Source organism: Saccopteryx leptura, chromosome 13, assembly GCF_036850995.1.
Source record: "Saccopteryx leptura isolate mSacLep1 chromosome 13, mSacLep1_pri_phased_curated, whole genome shotgun sequence".
Lineage (NCBI taxonomy): Eukaryota > Metazoa > Chordata > Mammalia > Chiroptera > Emballonuridae > Saccopteryx > Saccopteryx leptura.
The window spans coordinates 44532384-44551276 of NC_089515.1; the positions used below are offsets into that span (position 1 = coordinate 44532384).

The following is an 18893-nucleotide window of genomic DNA, read 5'->3' on the forward strand; positions in this document are numbered from 1 at the left end:
AGGGGGTGCATTTTCCTGTTTTATAGGTACAAACCCTGGGGCCCAGGAGCTGCATTATAACAAACACTAGGATGGCAGGGAAGCCACATGCCAGAGGCTTCCATGGTCTCTTTGCTTGTGTTTTCAGCAAAAGAATTGGGCCAGAGTGAAAGGAAAAATGGGTCATTCTGGGACATGCTGGCCCGAGAACAGGCATTTGACTGAGGCCTCGGATTTTGGGGGGGCCCAAAAGTAGCCTCCCTTTCGGCTCCATCTGCTGGACCTCAGGGCCAAAGCGGTAGCTGTGGCTGGCTGGGACAGGGAGAAGGAACTTTTGAAGTCAGTACTTCAAGGTCGCTTTTCTGGCCCAGCCCCATCTGGCAGCGTGGCCTGTGAAGAGGGAGCTGGGAACACAGAGCTGAAAGAGGTTGAGTGTATTTGGAGTGAGTTGTGACTGGGAAAGTGGAAGGCTGGGGTAAGATTTTTTATACACAAATTTTTTATACACCAGTCCTGTTTGGTGTCTCATTTCAAGAAAGTGAGTGAAGAGGGAGAGAGAGAGAGAAAGAGACAGAGAGAGAGAGTGAGACTTTGGTTGTTTATGATAGAACCAGTCAGTATTGTCTTTTATAGGAAAACAGGCAAAAATGGAACTGTTTACCTGGGGAAAGGTACTCAGCCCAGGCCGCATGCTGAGTACCCCTGGAGTACCCATCTGGAAGCAGAGGTGTCCTTGAGTCGGCGTGTGCCCGAGCCTTTCAGGCCCATACGGGAGGCAGGCCTGTTGCTGTTAGAATCCGTTCCCCCTTTGGAAGACAGTCTCCGGTTTGAATGACTTCGGGGACTAGCAGCTTGACCTTCTGCTGAGATGCAGAGGGGGATTCCAGTCAGTCTACACAACCGTGGAAGTGATAGGAGGAGCTGAGAGTGAACTTGAGGAGACCTGAGGTGCCCCTGGTCTTACTTCAAGAGCGCAAAACGCGCACCTGTTGAACGCGCTTTAGGTTTAAGGCCCGGCAAACGCGAAGGACGCAGGTGTTTCCTTACATTTGTCATTTTGGGTTTAAGCTATGTCAGCAGTTGACACACACTGTTTTTAAATGGGACGTCCTGGAGAGAGGGGCTTAGCCTCGCTAGCGGTTCCTCTACCCCTCCATCGCCGACCTTCACGTCGCTACCCAATCGCCTCTGGCGCTGGTACAGCGGGGCTTCCCGCTGCGCCCGGGAAGCGCCGGCCGTGCGCCGGCAGGGGCGGGTCCAGCCAGGCTTGGTCCCGCCTCCTCTCGGCAAGGCCCAGTAGGGAGAGGGCCCCGGCAGCCCCGCCCCCGCCGTGCCCGCGCGTCCTGTGCCCAGGTCTGGGCGGCCCGGGGCCAGGCAACCGGAGTAGCGGCCGGCGCTCGGATCTCATCTGTCGGCTTGATTCCCTCGCCTGCTCGGGATGGCTGGCTACCTACGGGTCGTACGCTCGCTCGGCAGAGCCTCAGGCTCCGGGCCGGCCTGGGCGCCAGCAGCCCTGACGGGCCCCAACTTGCAGGACCAGCCGCGGCGCCACTGTGAGTGCCAGAGGGTCCGCGCGGGTGCGCGTCGGGGTCCGCGACGTGGCGGCCTCCAGGCGGGGACCAGGGAGCACAACCGGGACGCTCGCAAGCCAGGGACCTCGTTTGGACACACAAAGAGCGGGGGACGGCCTCGCTCTCGGGTCCCCTGCCCCTAGCTTCCAGGCCGCGCCAGGTGCAGTGGTGGGGACATGAAGGACGGTGGCAACTGGTGGCCCAGGCGATGCCAGCCCTGCGGTCCTGCTCGGGGGTAGTTCCGGGCTGCCTCGCGTTCCGCGATATAACTGTTGGGGTGCTGGGGCTGTCCCGGACCAGGAGGGGGTCCTGCCCACTCTGGCGGGAGACAAGCAACCGGGTGGGGGCCGGAGCACCCCGTGAGTCGTCTCGGCTCAGACAAAGGCGAGAGGGAGGAGGCATCCACTTCCCCTTCCTTCTCAGCGGGGCGGGCTGTAATCCCTCCTCGCTGCTGGGCCCTTGTCAGCTATTTTTGGAGCCCTTTACACGACAGCTGGAGGAACGTGCTTTTCATTTTACCCTTTTGTTTGGACTCCTCCCTCCTCCGCCTGCCCCTTCTCGTTGTCGCCGCACTTGAGGCTCCATCCTAGGCCCTCTCCTTGGCTTGATCTGCCTTTTCCCGCGGGCTGGCTCCTTGCTCATTGGGCCTGCCTAGCTCACCGATGCAGAGATATTGCCGAATCATTTTTCAGAACTTCTTTGGTACCCTTAGCTCCTGGCTTGGCAGAGAAGACAGCAGTTGGGTCTTGAGAAGCAGAACATAGCCAGAACCTCCATTATCAACGCAGGCTGCTTCTGCTGGTGTGTGGGTATTGCCTGCACCTTGGCCCTCCATCGCCAGCCACAAATGGAAGGGAACAATGTGGGTCCTTTGACCCTGTCTGGTGCCTGTTGTCACAGAAACCCCTATCCTGACCTGGCCTGGAGCCCTTTGGGGTGAGCCAGGAGAGTGAGGAAGAGGGGGTGGGGCCCAGGCAGCCTGGCCTTACTGCCAGGATAGGTAATCTTTAACCAGTGCGGAGTGTGGGAGCAGCTGACTGGAGCTTGGTCCCCAGCACTGCCCCCACACCTGCCAAGGAGAAAGGGGCATTTCTGCTTTTGAACTTCTAGAATTTGTGTCTAAAGGGTCAGCCCTGCAATCCCAAGGTTCCAAGTGCCCCCAAGCCCCAAACCAAGTTTCCCATAGGGAAAATATAGTATAAGTTAGATATGTTCTCCAATCTCTCTTTTATTCAGCATTGAGATAAAACAACAACAACAAAAGAAACAACCCCCTCCATCACACACACACACACACACACACACATACACATACACACACACACACACACACACACACAAATAAGAAAAGAAAGCAGCTTTCAGGACCTGAATTTTGGTAGCACATAAAAAGAGAAGGCAGGCCCTGGCCGGTTGGCTCAGCGGTAGAGCGTCGGCCTGGTGTGCGGGGGACCCGGGTTCGATTCCCGGCCAGGGCACATAGGAGAAACGTCCATTTGCTTCTCCACTCCCCCTCTCCTTCCTCTCTGTCTCTCTCTTCCCCTCCCGCAGCCAAGGCTCCACTGGAGCAAAGATGGCCCGGGCGCTGGGGATGGCTCCTTGGCCTCTGCCCCAGGCGCTAGAGTGGCTCTGGTCGCAGCAGAGTGACTCCCCGGAGGGGCAGAGCATCGCCCCTGGTGGGCGTGCCAGGTGGATCCTGGACGGGCGCATGCGGGAGTCTGTCTGACTGTCTCTCCCCGTTTCCAGCTTCAGAAAAATACAAAAGAAAAAAATAATAATAATAATAAAAAAAGAGAAGGCAGTTGCAGGTCCTTCCAGAAGTCCCCAAGCAAGTTGGTTAGTAATGGGATGAATGGTAGGTTTTGAGTTGGACTTGAGACCATACAGTTGTGACCTCTGTTAGCTTGGTACCTGGCTACGCTGCCAGAGACAGAATAGTTGGTGTTCTCTTTGATGACAAGGAAAGAGTATTTTGGGGCTAAAACACCTTGTGTCTTTGCTGCCTGGTAATTCCCACATGTGTCTCTTTCTAGTTTTGCAACTCATAGGCCTCCAGCCACTGCTTGTGTGGTTCTGATAAGTTAGAGTTTGGGGATGGGAGGGTAAGCTCTGCCTAACCACTCAATGGGAGAATTACTGATCTAGCCTTACTTTGCTCTACTCCTAGCAGGGAATTTCTCATTTTCTCAACTGCCCTTTAACTTTTCAGATCTTGATGACTTGCCTGCTTGATTCCAGGACACATTACTTAATGATAGTTCAAGTTTTGCAAATCTACCAGTAGAGTTCTTACATGTTCTCCACTGAGCTTTTTTTTTTTTTTTTTTTTTCATTTTTTCTGAAGCTGGAAACAGGGAGAGACAGTCAGACTCCCGCATGCGCCCGACCGGGATCCACCCGGCACGCCCACCATGGGGCGACGCTCTGCCCACCAGGGGGCGATGCTCTGCCCATCCTGGGCGTCGCCATGTTGCGACCAGAGCCACTCTAGCGCCTGGGGCAGAGGCCACAGAGCCATCCCCAGCACCCGGGCCATCTTTGCTCCAATGGAGCCTTGGCTGCGGGAGGGGAAGAGAGAGACAGAGAGGAAAGCGCGGCGGAGGGGTGGAGAAGCAAATGGGCGCTTCTCCTGTGTGCCCTGGCCGGAATCGAACCCGGGTCCTCCGCACGCTAGGCCGACGCTCTACCGCTGAGCCAACCGGCCAGGGCTTCCACTGAGCTTTGTTTCAGCCATATCAGATAAGACCATAGCTGCCCATCAGAGCTGTTTTTGGGTGGTTGTTTTTAGGTCCTGTAGATTTTATTTTTTTGGCGAGAGAAAAAGAGATAGACAGGAAGGGAGAGAGATGAGAACCATCAACTCGTAGTTGCTGCATTTTAGTTATTCATTGGTTGCTTCTCATTTGTGCCTTGCTGGGGGGGGAGGGTGCCAGCCAAGCCAGTGACCTTGGGTTTTAAGCCAGTGACCATGAAGTAGATGATCCCACACACTCAAGCCAGCAACCCTGTGCTCAAGCCGGCGACCTTGGGGTTTTGAACCTGGGACCTCAGCATCCCAGGTCGACGCTCTATCTACTGCTCCACCATTGGTCAGGCTAGACCCAGCAGGTTTTGAGGAAAAGCCTAGACAACTTGGAGCCGTCCCCAAATCTTCTCTGTGAGCTTGAGGCCTCGTTTGCTGATGCCTAGGGTATAAGGTGCTGGAAACTGCTCTCTGATTTCTGGAAGCCAGGCCCTGTGGCCTGCCCTGGACTTTAAACTTCTGTAAACCCAGGTTTAAAATGCCAACAGATTGCAAGTATTAATACACTATAAATTGTGAGCTCCAGAGCGTGGAGCCCATTGGCTGGCAGAGTTGCCACTGTGTACATTTCTGATGGTCTGGTGCAGTCTGATGGTGAGACCTGATTGGCTTCTGTGTGGCCATGCATTCCAGGAGGGTAGGGTGAGGGAAGTACGTTTTATCCAAACAGTAAGTGAGGGCAGGGCAGCTCTTTCCTCAGACCAAATTGACCATAACTTGACATTCATTCATGCCTTCAGCAAATATTGTGCTCTACTATGTGCCAGGGACTGTGCATGGTGCTATGGACAGAGCTGGGAATAAGAGGCAAAGGTTTCTGCCATTAAAAGAGCTTAAATTCTAATGTGGGGACAGACAGTAAATAGGTTAGAGGTTGGGCCTGACCTGTGGTGGTGCCGTGGATAAAATGTTGACCTGGAACACTGAGGTCGCTGGTTCGAAACCCTGGGCTTGTTCTGTCAAGACACATATGGGAGTTGATGCTTCCTGTTCGTCCCCCCTTCTCTCTCTCTTTCTCTCTCTCTCTTCTCTAAAATGAATAAATAACGTCTTTAAAATAAAAAAATAGATAGAAGTTGGCTAGTGTTGTATAGTTGTATAGTAACGAGAACAAATGAGCAATGAAGGTGTGTGTGAATGTTTGGGTAGAGAAGCACTGAGGTGCCGAGGAAACAGGCCATTTAGTTATCAGGGGACGAGAACTGCAGGGGTCAAGGGCACGGTGGAGGAGCACACCTCTGCCTGTGGGAGAAGCAGAGAGGAAAGTGTGTGCTCGAGGCTGGCTCAGAATGCACAATGGCAAGTGACAGATGGGCCAGGTTGTCCAGGCCATGGGGGGCTTGCAGGTCATTTTTGAGGACCTCGGCCTTTACTCTGAGTGAAAGGAGAGGATTTGTAGGATTTTGAGAGGAGTGTCCTGACCTGATTTACATTTTAACAGAAACACTCTGGCTTCAGGGACCTGGTAGGAGGCATAATGTGGCAAGAGAGGATGTGGGGGTGGTGAGAAGTGGTTGGATTCTGGATGTACTTTGAAGGAAGAGACAGTAGGATTTTTTGATGGTTTGGATGGGAGTGTGAGAGAAAGGGAGGAAAATATTAGAATGTCTTCCAGATTTACTCACTGGAGTTGGGAATTGGGGCTCCGTGTTCTGCTGGGCCATGCTGGTTGAGCACCAGAGGAATGTGGTAGAAGCAGTTATCTTGGGTGTGGCAGTCTTTCAGGGGACCCTGAGCCTTGAATTCGGAGCAGCGGACAGATTCTGAAACCGGGGATGGGTTTTGAAATCCTTGCTTGGTGTTGGGTGGTAGGAGCCCCAGATGGGAAGGACAGTTAGCCTAACAGGCCTCTTTATGACTGCTGTAATTCTACCCCACATTCTGGCCAAGATGACAAAGTGTTTGTGCAGCATCTCATCTGAAGATTTCATGGTGTCCCTTGGAAGCTTTCAGGGAGGCCCAGCCACTGTTCCTTGGATTTCAGGTTGCTTGTCACCACTTGTCTCCCAGAGGTGCAGGTGCTGAGGGTGTTCCCAGCATATTGACTGAATAACAGATAAGGTCTCGCACTCTGATGCCTGGGGCACTCTGGACAGCACGTGGCAGGCCTGGCTACTTAGTTAGACAATATTATTGACTGTATTTCCTATGCTATATTTTATATCCCCATGACCATTTTATAACTACCAATCCCATTGTCAACCTATACTTCTCACTCCCTTTACCAGAGAGGCTGGATTTTTATGTAAAACCTCCTGGTTTTTTTGACTGATTTATTTTAATTTCTAGTTCTTCTTATTTTTATTTTTTTTTGTACAAATGCATAAGTCCGTCGTTCAGTAGCGTTAAGTGTATTTACATTATTGTGCAACCAATATTCGGAACTTTTTTCACCCTGCAAAACTGAAACTCTCTACCCAGTAAACAGTAACTCCCCATTCCCCACTCCCTCGAGCCCCTGGCAGTCGCCACGGGACTTTCTGTTTCTATGACTTTGACTCCTCTAGGTACCTCATGGAAGTAGAATCATAAAGTATTTATCTTTTTGTGACTGGCTTGTCTCACTTAGCGTAATGTCCTTCAGGTTCACCCATGTTGTGGCATGTGACAAGATTTCCTGTTTTCAAGGGTGATTAATAATAGTCCATCATACACACATTCTGCCTTAAAAATATTCAAGCTCAAATTGATTCACCTTATGAGTAAGGTATAGGAATTGTGAAAAGCTTAGGGGATATCGTTTTTAAATCCTTACATATACATTTTAAAAATTTTATTTATTGATTTAAGAAAGAGAGAGAGAAATATCAGTCTGTTCCTGTATGTATGTGTCCTGACTGGGAATCAAACTGCTAACCTCTGCATGGGGACAGTGCTCTAACTAATTGAACGATCTGGCCATGGCTAAATCCTTACATGTTTAATACTGCTTCTAATTTATCATAGGAGTTACTTCCCCAAAATGTTAATCCCAGCTGGATCGAAAGAATGTTTGGGAAACAGTGTAATGTTGTTTTTATAAGATTACCACATTGTAACTCTCCTGGAGGTACAAGTGAACTTGCTTTAGTGGAATTTGAAACAAAAAAAAGAAGCAGCAGCCCTGGATGCTTGTCAGTTGGTTGGAGCATCCTTCTGATATGCCAGGGTTGAGGGTTTGATCTCCAGTCGGGGCATATCCAGGGGTCAATGAATGCATAAATGAGTGGAACAACAAGTCAATGTTTCTTTCTAATTAATAAATAAAAACATTTTTTTTAAAAAGCAGCAAAAGCTACTGGGGTAGGTCCAACATCACTAAAGCAGGAAGGCACTTCCTTTTTTAGTTTCAAAGCACCTAGGTACATCCATGGTTAAGGGGTGGGGAGCTCATTCTTGAAAAAGTTAGAATCATGAACATTGTTTAACCTTTAGGAGATTTTCTTAATTTTCCTGGATTAGTTTCCAAAGAGTCCTGTTCTCCCCTTAAAGGTTCATTTGGTTTATTCATTCATCCATTGCTGGACACTTGGGTTGCTCTCCACTCTTTTTTTTTTTTTTTTTTTTAGAGAGAGAGAGGGGTTGGGGACAGACAAGGACAGACAGACAGAAAGACAGGAGATGAGAAACATTAACTGCATCATCTTGTAGTGGCAGCACTTTAGGTGTTCATTGATTGCTTTCTTTTTTTTTAGAGACAGAGTCAGAGAGAGGGATAGATAGGGACAGACAGACAGGAACTGAGAGAGATGACAAGCATCAATCATCAGTTTTTTGTTGCGACACCTTAGTTGTTCATTGATTGCTTTCTCATACGTGCCCTGACCGCAGGTCTTCAGCAGACCGAGCAACCCCTTGCTCAAGCCAGCGACCTTGGGTCCAAGCTGGTGAGCCTTTTGCTCAAACCAGATGAGCCTGCGCTCAAGCTGGCGACCTTGGGGTCTCGAATTTGGGTTCTCTGCATCCCAGTCCAACGCTCCATCCACTGCGCCACCGCCTGGTCAAGTATGATTGCTTTCTTATACATGCCTTGACCAGGGGGCTCCAGCTGAGCCAGTGACCCCTGGCTCAAGCCAGTGACCTTGGATTCAAGCCAACAATCTTGAACTCAAGCCAGCGACCTTTGGGCTCAAGCCAGTAACATGGGATCATGTACATGATCCCACGCTCAAGCCAGTGACCCCGTGCTCAAGCTGGTGAGCCCACACTCAAGCCAGATGAGCTCATGCTCAAGCCGGTGATCTTGGGGTTTTGAACCTGAGTCCTCTGTGTCCCAGTCCAATGCCCTATCCACTGCACTACTGCCTGTTTAGGCCCTACTCTTGGTTATCATGCATAATGCTGCTATGGACATGGGTGTATGAGACCCTGCTTCCAGTTCTTTTAGATATACGTATATCCAAAAGTGGGATTTGTGGATCATATGGTGATTCCAGTTTTAATGTGTGGGTCATATGGTGATTCTGGTTAAAACAGTGTGGAGGTTCTGCTGTTTTCTCTAGCAGCCGCACCAATTTACATTCTCACTAGCAGTGCACAAGAGTTCCCATTTCTCCACATCCTCACCAACACTTGTTGTTTTCTGTTTGTTTTGTTTTGATAGTAGCCATTTTGATGGGTGTCAGGTGGTATCTCATGGTGGATTTGATTTGAATTTTCGTAATGATTAGTGATGTTGAGCATCTTTTCATGAGCTTGTCGGTTTTTATATATATCACTTTGGAGAAATAGCTATTCAAGTCCTTTGGCCCATTTATTTTTTATTTTTATTTATTTATTTATTTATTTATTTATTTATTTTAGAGAGAGAGAGAGGGATAGACAGGGACAGACAGACAGGAACAGAGAGAGATGAGAAGCATCAATCATTAGTTTTTCATTGTACATTGCGACACCTTAGTTGTTCATTGATTGCCTTCTCACATGTGCCTTGACCGCGGGCCTTCAGCAGACCGAGTAACCCCTTGCTGGAGCCAGCAACCTTGGGTTCAAGCTGGTGGGCTTTTTGCTCAAACCAGATGAGCCCGTGCTCAATCTGGCAACTTCGGGGTCTCGAACCTTGGTCCTCTGCATCCCAGTCCAATGCTCTATCCACTGCGCCACCGCCTGGTCAGGCTTGGCCCATTTATTAATCGGGGGTTTTGTTGTTGTTACAATATCCTGATTTTTAAACTGTGGCCACCAATTACTATTTAAGAGAAACACTACCAGGGTCAAACAAAACGAGTCTCTGCTGCTTTGGTTCCCATCCCTGTCCCCAGCTCATTTGAGAAGCTGGTTTTTGGGAGGCTGCACTCCTGACTCTGATAAAGGCACTGCTTGCTCTCTCTTCATTACCTCTAGGTCTTTCCTTCCATACTCACTCCATGGATGCAGGCACTTATGTTTGTGTGTTTCAGGAAGAGAAGCTTAGCATCTGGTTGTAAATAAGTGGGCCCTCCTCTCTGAGGGTTTGACTCCTGCATGCACAGCAGGACAGGCTGCCTGCTGTGACCTTGACATTCAACTCCCTTACGGTGGAAGTGTGTCCATAGCCCACAGGCTGCCAGCCAGAAGCCCAAAACTTGAATGGAGCTCAAGTTTGAAACCTTTAGGACGGGTTCCCAAATGAATCTCTCCTTAAGGATCCTGATTATGGCTCAACATATTATTTAAAAATTCCATTAGCTCTCATCAAATTAACTGATAGGAGAAGCTCCTAAAAATTATGCTCGCCTTGCCACAGCGCAGTGAACTTTCTGCAGATCCTAAAGCCCATTCCATTCAAACTTTAGGCCAGAAAAGGTGATGGAATTTTATAACTTGCGTCCCAAATCCCTTGTTCTCTAGGGAGGGAAGTAGCTCTAGTCTGTGCTGCTTTCTGCTTCTCTGTATCTGACCTACAAGGGCATCCGAGGCTGCGCTTGAGCGAGGTGTCTGTGTTCTCGTCTATCTCTGCCACGAGCCAAGCTCCTGGGTCTCATTTTTCTTCCTGAATGACCGTTAACATTCTTCATACATTAAAAAATAAAACCTTTGTGTATCTTTGGGAAGTGGGTCGTTTTGCTGCACATATTACCCTTTTCCTTAGCAGGTCAGGAAGTCAACATGAATCATGGCTGTGGTTTGTATTCTAAGACACTAATATGGCGTCTGGTGGGCTATGGTCACCTTTGTTTTAAACATGCCTCGGTGGCCATGCTTTCGTAGTTTCTAGGGCTGCTTTTCATGGGCTTCTGTCCCATGTTGTCAGCCAAGCAGATGTCCTTTTTCCCAGTGTTGGCATTTTCAAGTGAACACCCTCTTCTGTAATCTCTGCTGGGGTGAAAGACACCCTCCCTCCTGCTGTATCTGGAAGGAGAAGAGCACATGGTCCTTGTGAGGGTGTTCCTCCTGGCTGTCAGCAGTGAGTGAGGCTTCCCAAGGCTGAGGCTCGATGGCAGGTTTTAGCCAGGTTTCATGGTCCCGCTGGGCAGTTGCTATTTGCTCCAGGCTGTGGGCAGAGGGATGTTCTGGTGCTTGGGTGCCCCTCTCAGAGGGTCAACAAGCCTCCTCCAAGGCAGCCTGCTCTGATTCATTGGATGGGCCATTTTCTTGAGTTTTCCTTGGAATTCACTTCTCAGACTGTTGGTTTTTCTCACGAGTCAGAATTTCCTTGAAGCGCCTCCCTGGCTCCTGTTCTCTTCCCTCCACCTTCCCCCAGGACCTGGAGCAGGCACTCATCCAGTCCTGTCAGGCTTCTGTGGCACGACTGGCCGACTTGAGCCACTCGTCCCAGGAGTTCTGAGTTTCATCCCCAGGTGCCCTAAGTCTGTGCCTCCTCTCACTCAGGGTGTGAAGCCTCCTGTTTTCAAACTGTAACCTTGGGCAGTAAGCTGGGAACCTCAGTCTCCCACATTTAAAGTGGAGATAGTAATACTCCCTTGGGGAGTGGTTGGAAGCTTGAACTGAATCAGGCAAAGGGTGGGGTACACTGTCAGGCACGGAGGAGGGGTTAACACACCCCTCCTCACTTCAAGTTAGTCAGGTTCTTAGGTTGCAAGCAATTGACCAAGTGAATGACTGGCTGACTTTGAGATGTTATTGGAAGGACACAGGTTAGCTCATAGAACTGCATGGATTAGACTAGAGGGGATTCCGGGTTGTCCTGGGGAACCAGGTGGCAGCAGCCCCCCACCCCCACCCCGGGGGTAGCCTCTCCTGACTGGCTGCTCTACAAGGCAGCCTCAGCTGGCTCTGGTTCTTTGCTGTCTCCTTTGCCTTCAGGTTGCAGGGAAGGAGATCGGACTGGTTCTAACTGGCCGTACTCAGTGGGGGATCCAGGCCCTGAGCAGTCAGCTCCAGAGCGGCTCCTGTAGAAGGGGAGTAGGCAGAGAGCTGGGCCCTGGCTGACCAAGGCGCCTGCTTTGGCGAAGGGCAGGTCTGGTGGGGAGTAGCAGGGTCTACCCCACCCACCGCCCCAGGGGCATCATGCACTGTCTGTGCCCTGTTCTAGATGCCGACAAGAGGATCAAGGTGGCCAAGCCGGTGGTGGAAATGGATGGCGATGAGATGACCCGTATTATCTGGCAGTTCATCAAGGAGAAGGTAGTTCCCTCCCGAAGCGGGCGCTTTCCACAGGGCTGTCCAGGCACAGCGTTCCGCCACGCTTCAGGCCCTGACCAGCTGCCGGACTTGCCTGTCCCTTGGTGGGGAGCAGCAGTCCTGTTTCTCTCCTCCCGTCCATCCTTCTGTTGTGTCCAGGCCACTTGTGGTTCTTGTGACGTCAGGCAGAGGCCTGTCCTCAGCAGACTGTGTCTCACACTGGCGCCAAAGCCTGCATGTTGTAAAGCTGTGTGCTGATTCAAGAGTGATCCTGCATCCTGTCCATCTTGACCCCCTCTCTCCCAAATGTGCTTTCTCGAGGGAGTGCAAGGAACATAGCGCTGGTGTACAGTGCAGCTGTGCACGGACTTGGCCTCTTCTGAGTGGGTCAGGGGTGTCATCCTGAGTCGTGGCTGTGGTGCATGCTGTAGGACAGTGATATGTTTGAGCCACCTAGCACATGGTTCCCAGGGTGGCTTCTTGGCTTCTCCATGTCACCTGGGGTCTGCCTGGGAGAGTATGTTGTGTATATGAAGACCCCACAAGTTATGTATGTCCACAAGAAGAAGGTTGAGAATCACCACTTCTGATTGGGGAAAATGAGGGGACCCAGTGTTTAGAGAATACAGGTGCACATGGAGTTGGGCTCGGCTGAGTTGATGGGCTATAATGGGCAGGCACATGGGCCATGCTAGGGGATGAGCCCTCTGAGGGGCTGTGGCCTGGTCCGCTGGCTTTGCTCCAGGGCCCTGGCCTCCGGCCAGCTTTGGCCTGGCCCCGCTGAAGAACGGCTGACTCCAGCCCTCTGCTGTGCTGCTCCTCCCTCTACCCTGCCCTGACTGAGTGTCCCCTGCCACAGCCAGCACGTGCCCCTGAGTCATAGTCATTTGGGCTGATGCCTTGCCCTGGCCTGTTTGTGTCTAGCTCATCCTGCCCCATGTAGATGTTCAGCTCAAGTATTTCGACCTGGGGCTCCCACACCGTGACAAGACCGATGACCAAGTCACCATTGACTCCGCATTGGCCACCCAGAAGTACCATGTGGCTGTTAAGTGTGCCACCATCACCCCTGATGAGGCCCGTGTGGAAGGTGTGGGGGTGTGAAGGTGGGTGGGCTGGGACAACACAGGTTATGCTGTCTCCCTGTGGATGCCTGGTGGACAGTGGTCCCTGTAGAAGGAGCTGGGGAGGGGCGGTTAAGGGACTGGCCTCAGCTTCCACAGTCAGGGTGTGAGAGAGCTAAGTCCAGACTCCATTCCCCTGCCCCAGGCCAGCAGTGGGTTTCTGCTCCTCTGTGTGGCTCTGGGCAGTGCCGGTGCCATCAGTGACGGGGAGGAGGAGGAGGAAGCCAATACGGATGCTGTCACACTGAGAATGGCCTCTCGGGGCAGCCTGCCCCTCTGGCCTCCTGGATGGTTTGGAGGCAGGTTGACAGAGACTTGGGGCCACCTCTGCCCAGAGGAGGACTGTGTGTCAGATCTGTGTCCTTCAGAACCCAGGGAGGAGGGCACAGGGAACATCACTAGTGTCCTGTCACTGTCTTGGCTTTGCAGGTCTGCCCCTGCCCCTGCGGCCATGGAAGGCTCTCAGAGAGGTGATCCCCTAGGCTTGGACTGGCTGCTGGTCCCTGGTTCTGGGGGCTGCTTTTTTTTTTTTTTTTTAATGTTTACTTTATTGATTTGAGAGAGGGAGAGACAGGAACATCAATCTGTCCCTGGATGTGCCCTGACCGGGGATCGAACCAGCAACCTCTGCGCTTTGGGATGATGCTAACCAACCGAGCTATCTGGCCGTGGCTGGGGGTGCTCTGGAGGGTTCCATGAAATGGCACTGGATTGTGAATAAAGGGGCCAGATTGGAAAGTTCAAGAAAGGGTTGTTGAGGAGTTTGCAGAGTTCTGTCTCCCGACTTCCAGCAGTCCAGGCACCTAGAAGGAAGCATTCAAGACAAACTCTTGGGGTGTCCTCCTGTCTTTTGGGTTGTACTGATCTTGGGATACTAGAATCATTTTAGTGCTAATCTCTTCTTGCAGGTTCTCTTTTATTTTCCCTCCTGAACCTTGGGATTTATATGTCCCCATTTTCTGGACAAGGAAGTCAGGGGTCACAGTCTTAGTAACTTGGGCTGAACCCTGCGGTTCGTGGCAGTTCTGGGACCAGAATCAGAGCTGGAGTGAGGCAGTGTGTTGCCACAGTTCATCAGACTGAGTTATAACATCCCAGTGTGATGTGGGAGTAATAATAATCCCATGTGCCAGGCCCTGTTCTAGGCACTTAATGTATGAGCTCATTTAATTCTCACAGCCATCTGAAAGGCTAGGTATTCTATCAATACCTTCATTTTATAGCTTAGGTTAAAGCACTTGCACAAGACTCACAGTCAGAGGTGGTGGAGCTGGATCCTGAAGCCAGGAATTCTGACGGTGGAGCCCACACATCCACACTCAGACTCTGTGGCTTCCCTGGGAGGATTTTTAGGGCCCTCACCTGGCTGCGTTCTTGCTTGGGGTTCAAATTCTGGTTGGAAGGTGGGGGCTGCAATGGGGCCACTTCATCTCCGCCCCGCTAGAGTTCAAGCTGAAGAAGATGTGGAAGAGTCCCAATGGAACGATCCGGAACATCCTTGGTGGGACTGTCTTCCGGGAGCCCATTATCTGCAAAAACATCCCCCGCCTTGTCCCTGGCTGGACCATGCCCATCACCATTGGCAGGCACGCCCATGGCGACCAGGTGGGCCCGGGGGGGAGTTGGGCTCTGCTGTCCTGGGACCCCCACCTGGAGCCTCTGGCCTGAACCACCCTCTCGTCTCCACAGTACAAGGCTACAGATTTTGTGGCTGATCGGGCTGGTACCTTTAAGATGGTGTTCACCCCAAAGGATGGCAGTGGTGCCAAGGAGTGGGAGGTGTATAACTTCCCTGCCGGCGGCGTGGGCATGGGCATGTACAACACCGACGAGGTGAGGCTGGCACAAGGTGAGGCAGGCACGGAGCTTGAGCTCCTCTCCCCCCACCTGGCTTCCTTGCTGCAGGTTTATCCCTGCCATTTTGGCTGGTTCCCGCAGAAGTTCTACCCTGTGTCATATGGCCATCTCTGAGCCAATCACAGGGGCCCTGAGAGAGAGTTGGAGTTCTGATTGGATAAGCCAGACACAATCAACTCTAGAAACAGGTCCCATCCCAGCCATGTGATCTAATAATGGTGGAGGGGGAGGTAGCTTTCTGAAGCAAAGCTGGAGGGCCATTTTCTCCCAGAAGGTGGGAGGGGGAGCTGGGCCAGCAGAAACAACAGAAGCTCGCTTAGGGTGGCTGGGTTAACCCAGACAGCCAGAGAGGGTCATGTGGAGGGAAGGGGTGCCATTCCTAGGCGGAGCCTGGCCCTAGGGGACCACGCCAGGGACCTCTCTTTCTCCCTGCAGTCCATCTCGGGTTTTGCGCATAGCTGCTTCCAGTATGCCATCCAGAAGAAGTGGCCATTGTACATGAGCACCAAGAACACCATTCTGAAAGCCTACGACGGGCGCTTCAAGGACATCTTCCAGGAGATCTTTGACAAGTAACAGCCTCTCCCTTTACTGCTTCCCAGGACGCCAGAGCCCATCCTCCCTGTCCCCTAGCCCCAGCCCTCCTCCTACCCGGGGAGGTTGCTGACCCCTTGCATTTGGCTCAGGGAGGGATCCCTAACCCATCAGCCTCCTGCATTCCTCCCACAACAGGCCCTTTCGCTTCCAGGCACTATAAGACTGATTTCGACAAGAATAAGATCTGGTACGAGCACCGACTCATCGATGACATGGTGGCTCAGGTCCTCAAGTCTTCAGGTGGCTTTGTGTGGGCCTGCAAGAACTATGATGGAGACGTGCAGTCAGACATCCTGGCTCAGGGTACGCCAGGAGAACACTGCACCCCGTGGGGATTGGTAGTTTGGCTTCTCTGACGGGGGTCATTTTCAGACACTTTTGGTAGAAAATTTCTCTAGTGTAGCAGTAGGACTTGGGCTTCCTGGCTCATTGCAAGATCCCCTGTGGACAGCAGGGGACAGGAGCTACCTGGTAGCTGAGTGAGGAAGGATCACAAATTAGGTTTGGACTAGTGCATTACTAAGGCTGCCATTGCAGAGAAAGGAGGATGCAGGAATTCAAGTTCTCAAGGGGCTGAGTGTGTTGACCCCAAGGTTCCTGTCCAGGAAGGGGCCAAGTGACTAGCTTTGGCTCCAGTAGAAACATGGGATTGAGCCTAACTGATTTCGCTTTAAATAACAGAGAATTTGTTTTGTACAGTAAACCTTTTGGATGTAGGAGAATAGCAGGGAAGATGGAAAAACCCCAGGCCCTAGTTTCCTGAAAGGTAAATCAGATTCTAGCAGAAAGCCTGGGCAAGCCATTAGAGAGGAACCGTGAGCAATAGCCCAATTATGTGGGGAACAGGAACAGGAAAGACGATGGGAAAAGGCAACGTGCAGCATAGAGAGTGGAAGAGAAACTAGGTTGTGTGTGATGGGTGAGTTCTAGGTCCTGGGAAGGAGAAAAACGAAGCCCAAGCCAGGTTGCGATGAAAAGGCAGAGGGTATTCAAGCTTTATAAAACCTTTGGCTTTATTTTGAAAAGTTGAATGGTGATTCTCTCACTAGAACATTTCCCATCTAGGCTGGAAGTATGAAAAGCCATAGCAGAAAAGAGAAAGGCATGACAATCACCTCTAAATATATAAGGAATTGATGAGTGAGGAGGTCTAGGTAACAGTGGGGAAGGGACTCCCAACCTCTGTCCCAGCAGCAAAAATTCTTAGATAAATAAGTTTTCTATAGGAGTTGCCCACTTTTTCTTTCTTGGGAGTTTACATTCTAATTTTGGTGCTGTGGGTGCTTTTGAAACTCAGGAGACCTTGACAAGCGAAAAGGCTCCCATCTAGTAGCCAGAAAGAGCAGCAGATCAAGTGATCACTATGAAATGCTGGCAGCTGCTTTATTCTTTCTGCTGAATATGCCTCCTGGCCATGAGCCGGGCTGGCAAGGTAGAACTCTGTGCACTCTTGGGCCCTGCGGGCCACAGGCTCTGGGACACCTGGAGGTGGAGCCACAGATGTATACTAACAGGCTAGTAATAGCCACCTTCGAGTGCTCCTCTGCCCTGTGCTGGACCCTGAAGACCCAAGACTAGGGTAGACATACCAGAAACAGTTCCTGTCCTCCCAGTTACAGTGGGGGTGGGTGCAAACGTAAGCTGAGCGACAGCAGGAGGGCGGGTGGGTTCAATCCAGGTGGTCCAAAGAGAGGCACCAACCCTTAGAGGAGGGTCTTCCCACTCTTCAGGCTTTGGTTCCCTTGGCTTGATGACGTCCGTGCTGGTCTGCCCGGATGGGAAGACGATTGAGGCTGAGGCTGCTCACGGGACAGTCACACGCCACTATCGGGAGCACCAGAAGGTAAGAGTGGGGAGTGTGCCCACACAGTCTACTGCAGGGGCGCAGAACCCACCGGATCTGAGGGCTGGGAGGATGGGCCTGGCCCTGTCAGTCTAAGGGTGGGAAGCTGTGTCCAGGTTGCCCCTTTGTTGGCTCTTAACTCCCCTGTGACCCTGCCCCCAGGGCCGGCCTACCAGCACCAACCCCATTGCCAGCATTTTTGCCTGGACACGTGGCCTGGAGCACAGAGGAAAGCTAGATGGGAACCAGGACCTCATCAGGTGAGCACAGAGGAAGCACCTGAGCCAGCCCAGCAGGTTCTGGGCCCTGACGCTGCGCAGCTGGGGTCTCACTCTGTCCCGCCCCCTGCAGGTTTGCCCAGACCCTGGAGAAGGTGTGCGTTCAGACAGTGGAGAGTGGAGCCATGACCAAGGACCTGGCTGGCTGCATCCATGGTCTCAGCAAGTGCGTGGCCTGGGTAGAGGGCAGGGCTGGCCTTCCGGGGCCTCAGGGACAGGAGGGAAGAAGCCAAGGACCCTTCTTAGAGGCCCCCTCCTGAGTCAGCTGTCCTGCCAGGAGCGTGGGGCAGGACAGGACCACAGTCCTGAGAGATGGCTCAGGCCAGGCCCAGTGAGTTGGTCTCCATCCCTGAGGCTAGCTGCCTGAAGCCTTTTCCACCACCGCCCATACTGAGCTCCCAGCTTCTCCCAGGAGAGCATGTGCCCAGATGCCCATTCACCTGGGAAAGGACATACAGACCTTACCAGGTTCCCGCGGAATTTGCTGTGGCCCTAGGGCAGTGGGCTACAGGTCACCTTCGACTTGTACCCTGACCGTGCCCCTCCCTGCACGGACAAGAGAGAGAGGGCTGCTGTTAAGATGCCCAAGCTCGGGCGCAGCCCCTCACGTGAACGGTGTTTTCTCGGCAGCGTGAAGCTGAACGAACACTTCCTGAACACCTCGGACTTCCTGGACACCATCAAGAACAACCTTGACAAAGCCCTGGGCTAGCAGCAGCGGGGCGGCGTGCGCAGTGGACGCGCAGTGGAGGGTGAGCCTCACAGCCCTCTCAGGAGGCCTTTCGAGGGGACATTTTTTATAAGCAAAATGTTTTTAAAAGTATCTGCGTTTCCCCTCATGGTGACATGAGGCAGGAACAGTGTGTTTTACCTCAGCCAGTCAGTATGTTTTGCATACTGTAATTTATATCGCCCTTGGAACACATGGTGCCATATTTAGCTACTAAAATCTCTTCACAAAACTGTCTGCTGTGTTTGTCCCTCAGGGGAAGGAAGCAGCTGGGGCCTGGAGGCAGAGGCCATCAAAGGGCTGGGGAGCTCCTCCAGGGACAGACTGTAGCACCTCAGGACACAACAGGTCTCCGTCCCAGACTCCACCCAATCAGGGGCCACCATCCGGGGAGTGGACCAGGTAGCATTCTATAGGAGCCACTGGAGTAGCCACTGTGACTCTGTGGTCACAGACCTATGGGCTCCCTGGAATGTCCTAGCACATTTCCGATATCATTTTGGGGTTATCACTTCTTTATAGATTCAGATTATATTTTTATTTCTTTCTGTGCTGGTTTTAACCTGAAC

General features: G+C 51.9%; 1 protein-coding gene across 1 annotated transcript; it reads left to right on the forward strand.

Moving 5' to 3' along the window:
- The first annotated feature begins 1320 nt into the window (after positions 1-1320).
- On the forward strand, positions 1321-18559 carry IDH2 (isocitrate dehydrogenase (NADP(+)) 2). Its single transcript, XM_066354848.1, has 11 exons — positions 1321-1532; positions 11807-11898; positions 12820-12985; positions 14464-14624; positions 14709-14852; positions 15312-15448; positions 15625-15776; positions 17204-17316; positions 17479-17576; positions 17668-17760; positions 18225-18559. The coding sequence occupies exons 1-11, from the start codon at positions 1418-1420 to the stop codon at positions 18304-18306; spliced, it is 1353 nt and encodes a 450-aa protein (XP_066210945.1). The 5' UTR covers positions 1321-1417; the 3' UTR covers positions 18307-18559.
- The last annotated feature ends 334 nt before the right edge of the window (positions 18560-18893 follow it).

Coding starts and splice junctions, on each gene's coding strand:
- IDH2 (XM_066354848.1), top strand. CDS start 1,418: ATGGCTGGCTACCTACGGGTCGTACGCTCGCTCGGCAGAGCCTCAGGC. Junction 15,449..15,624: donor TTCCAGGAGATCTTTGACAA/GTAACAGCCTCT, acceptor TTTCGCTTCCAG/GCACTATAAGACTGATTTCG. Junction 17,577..17,667: donor GGGAACCAGGACCTCATCAG/GTGAGCACAGAG, acceptor CGCCCCCTGCAG/GTTTGCCCAGACCCTGGAGA.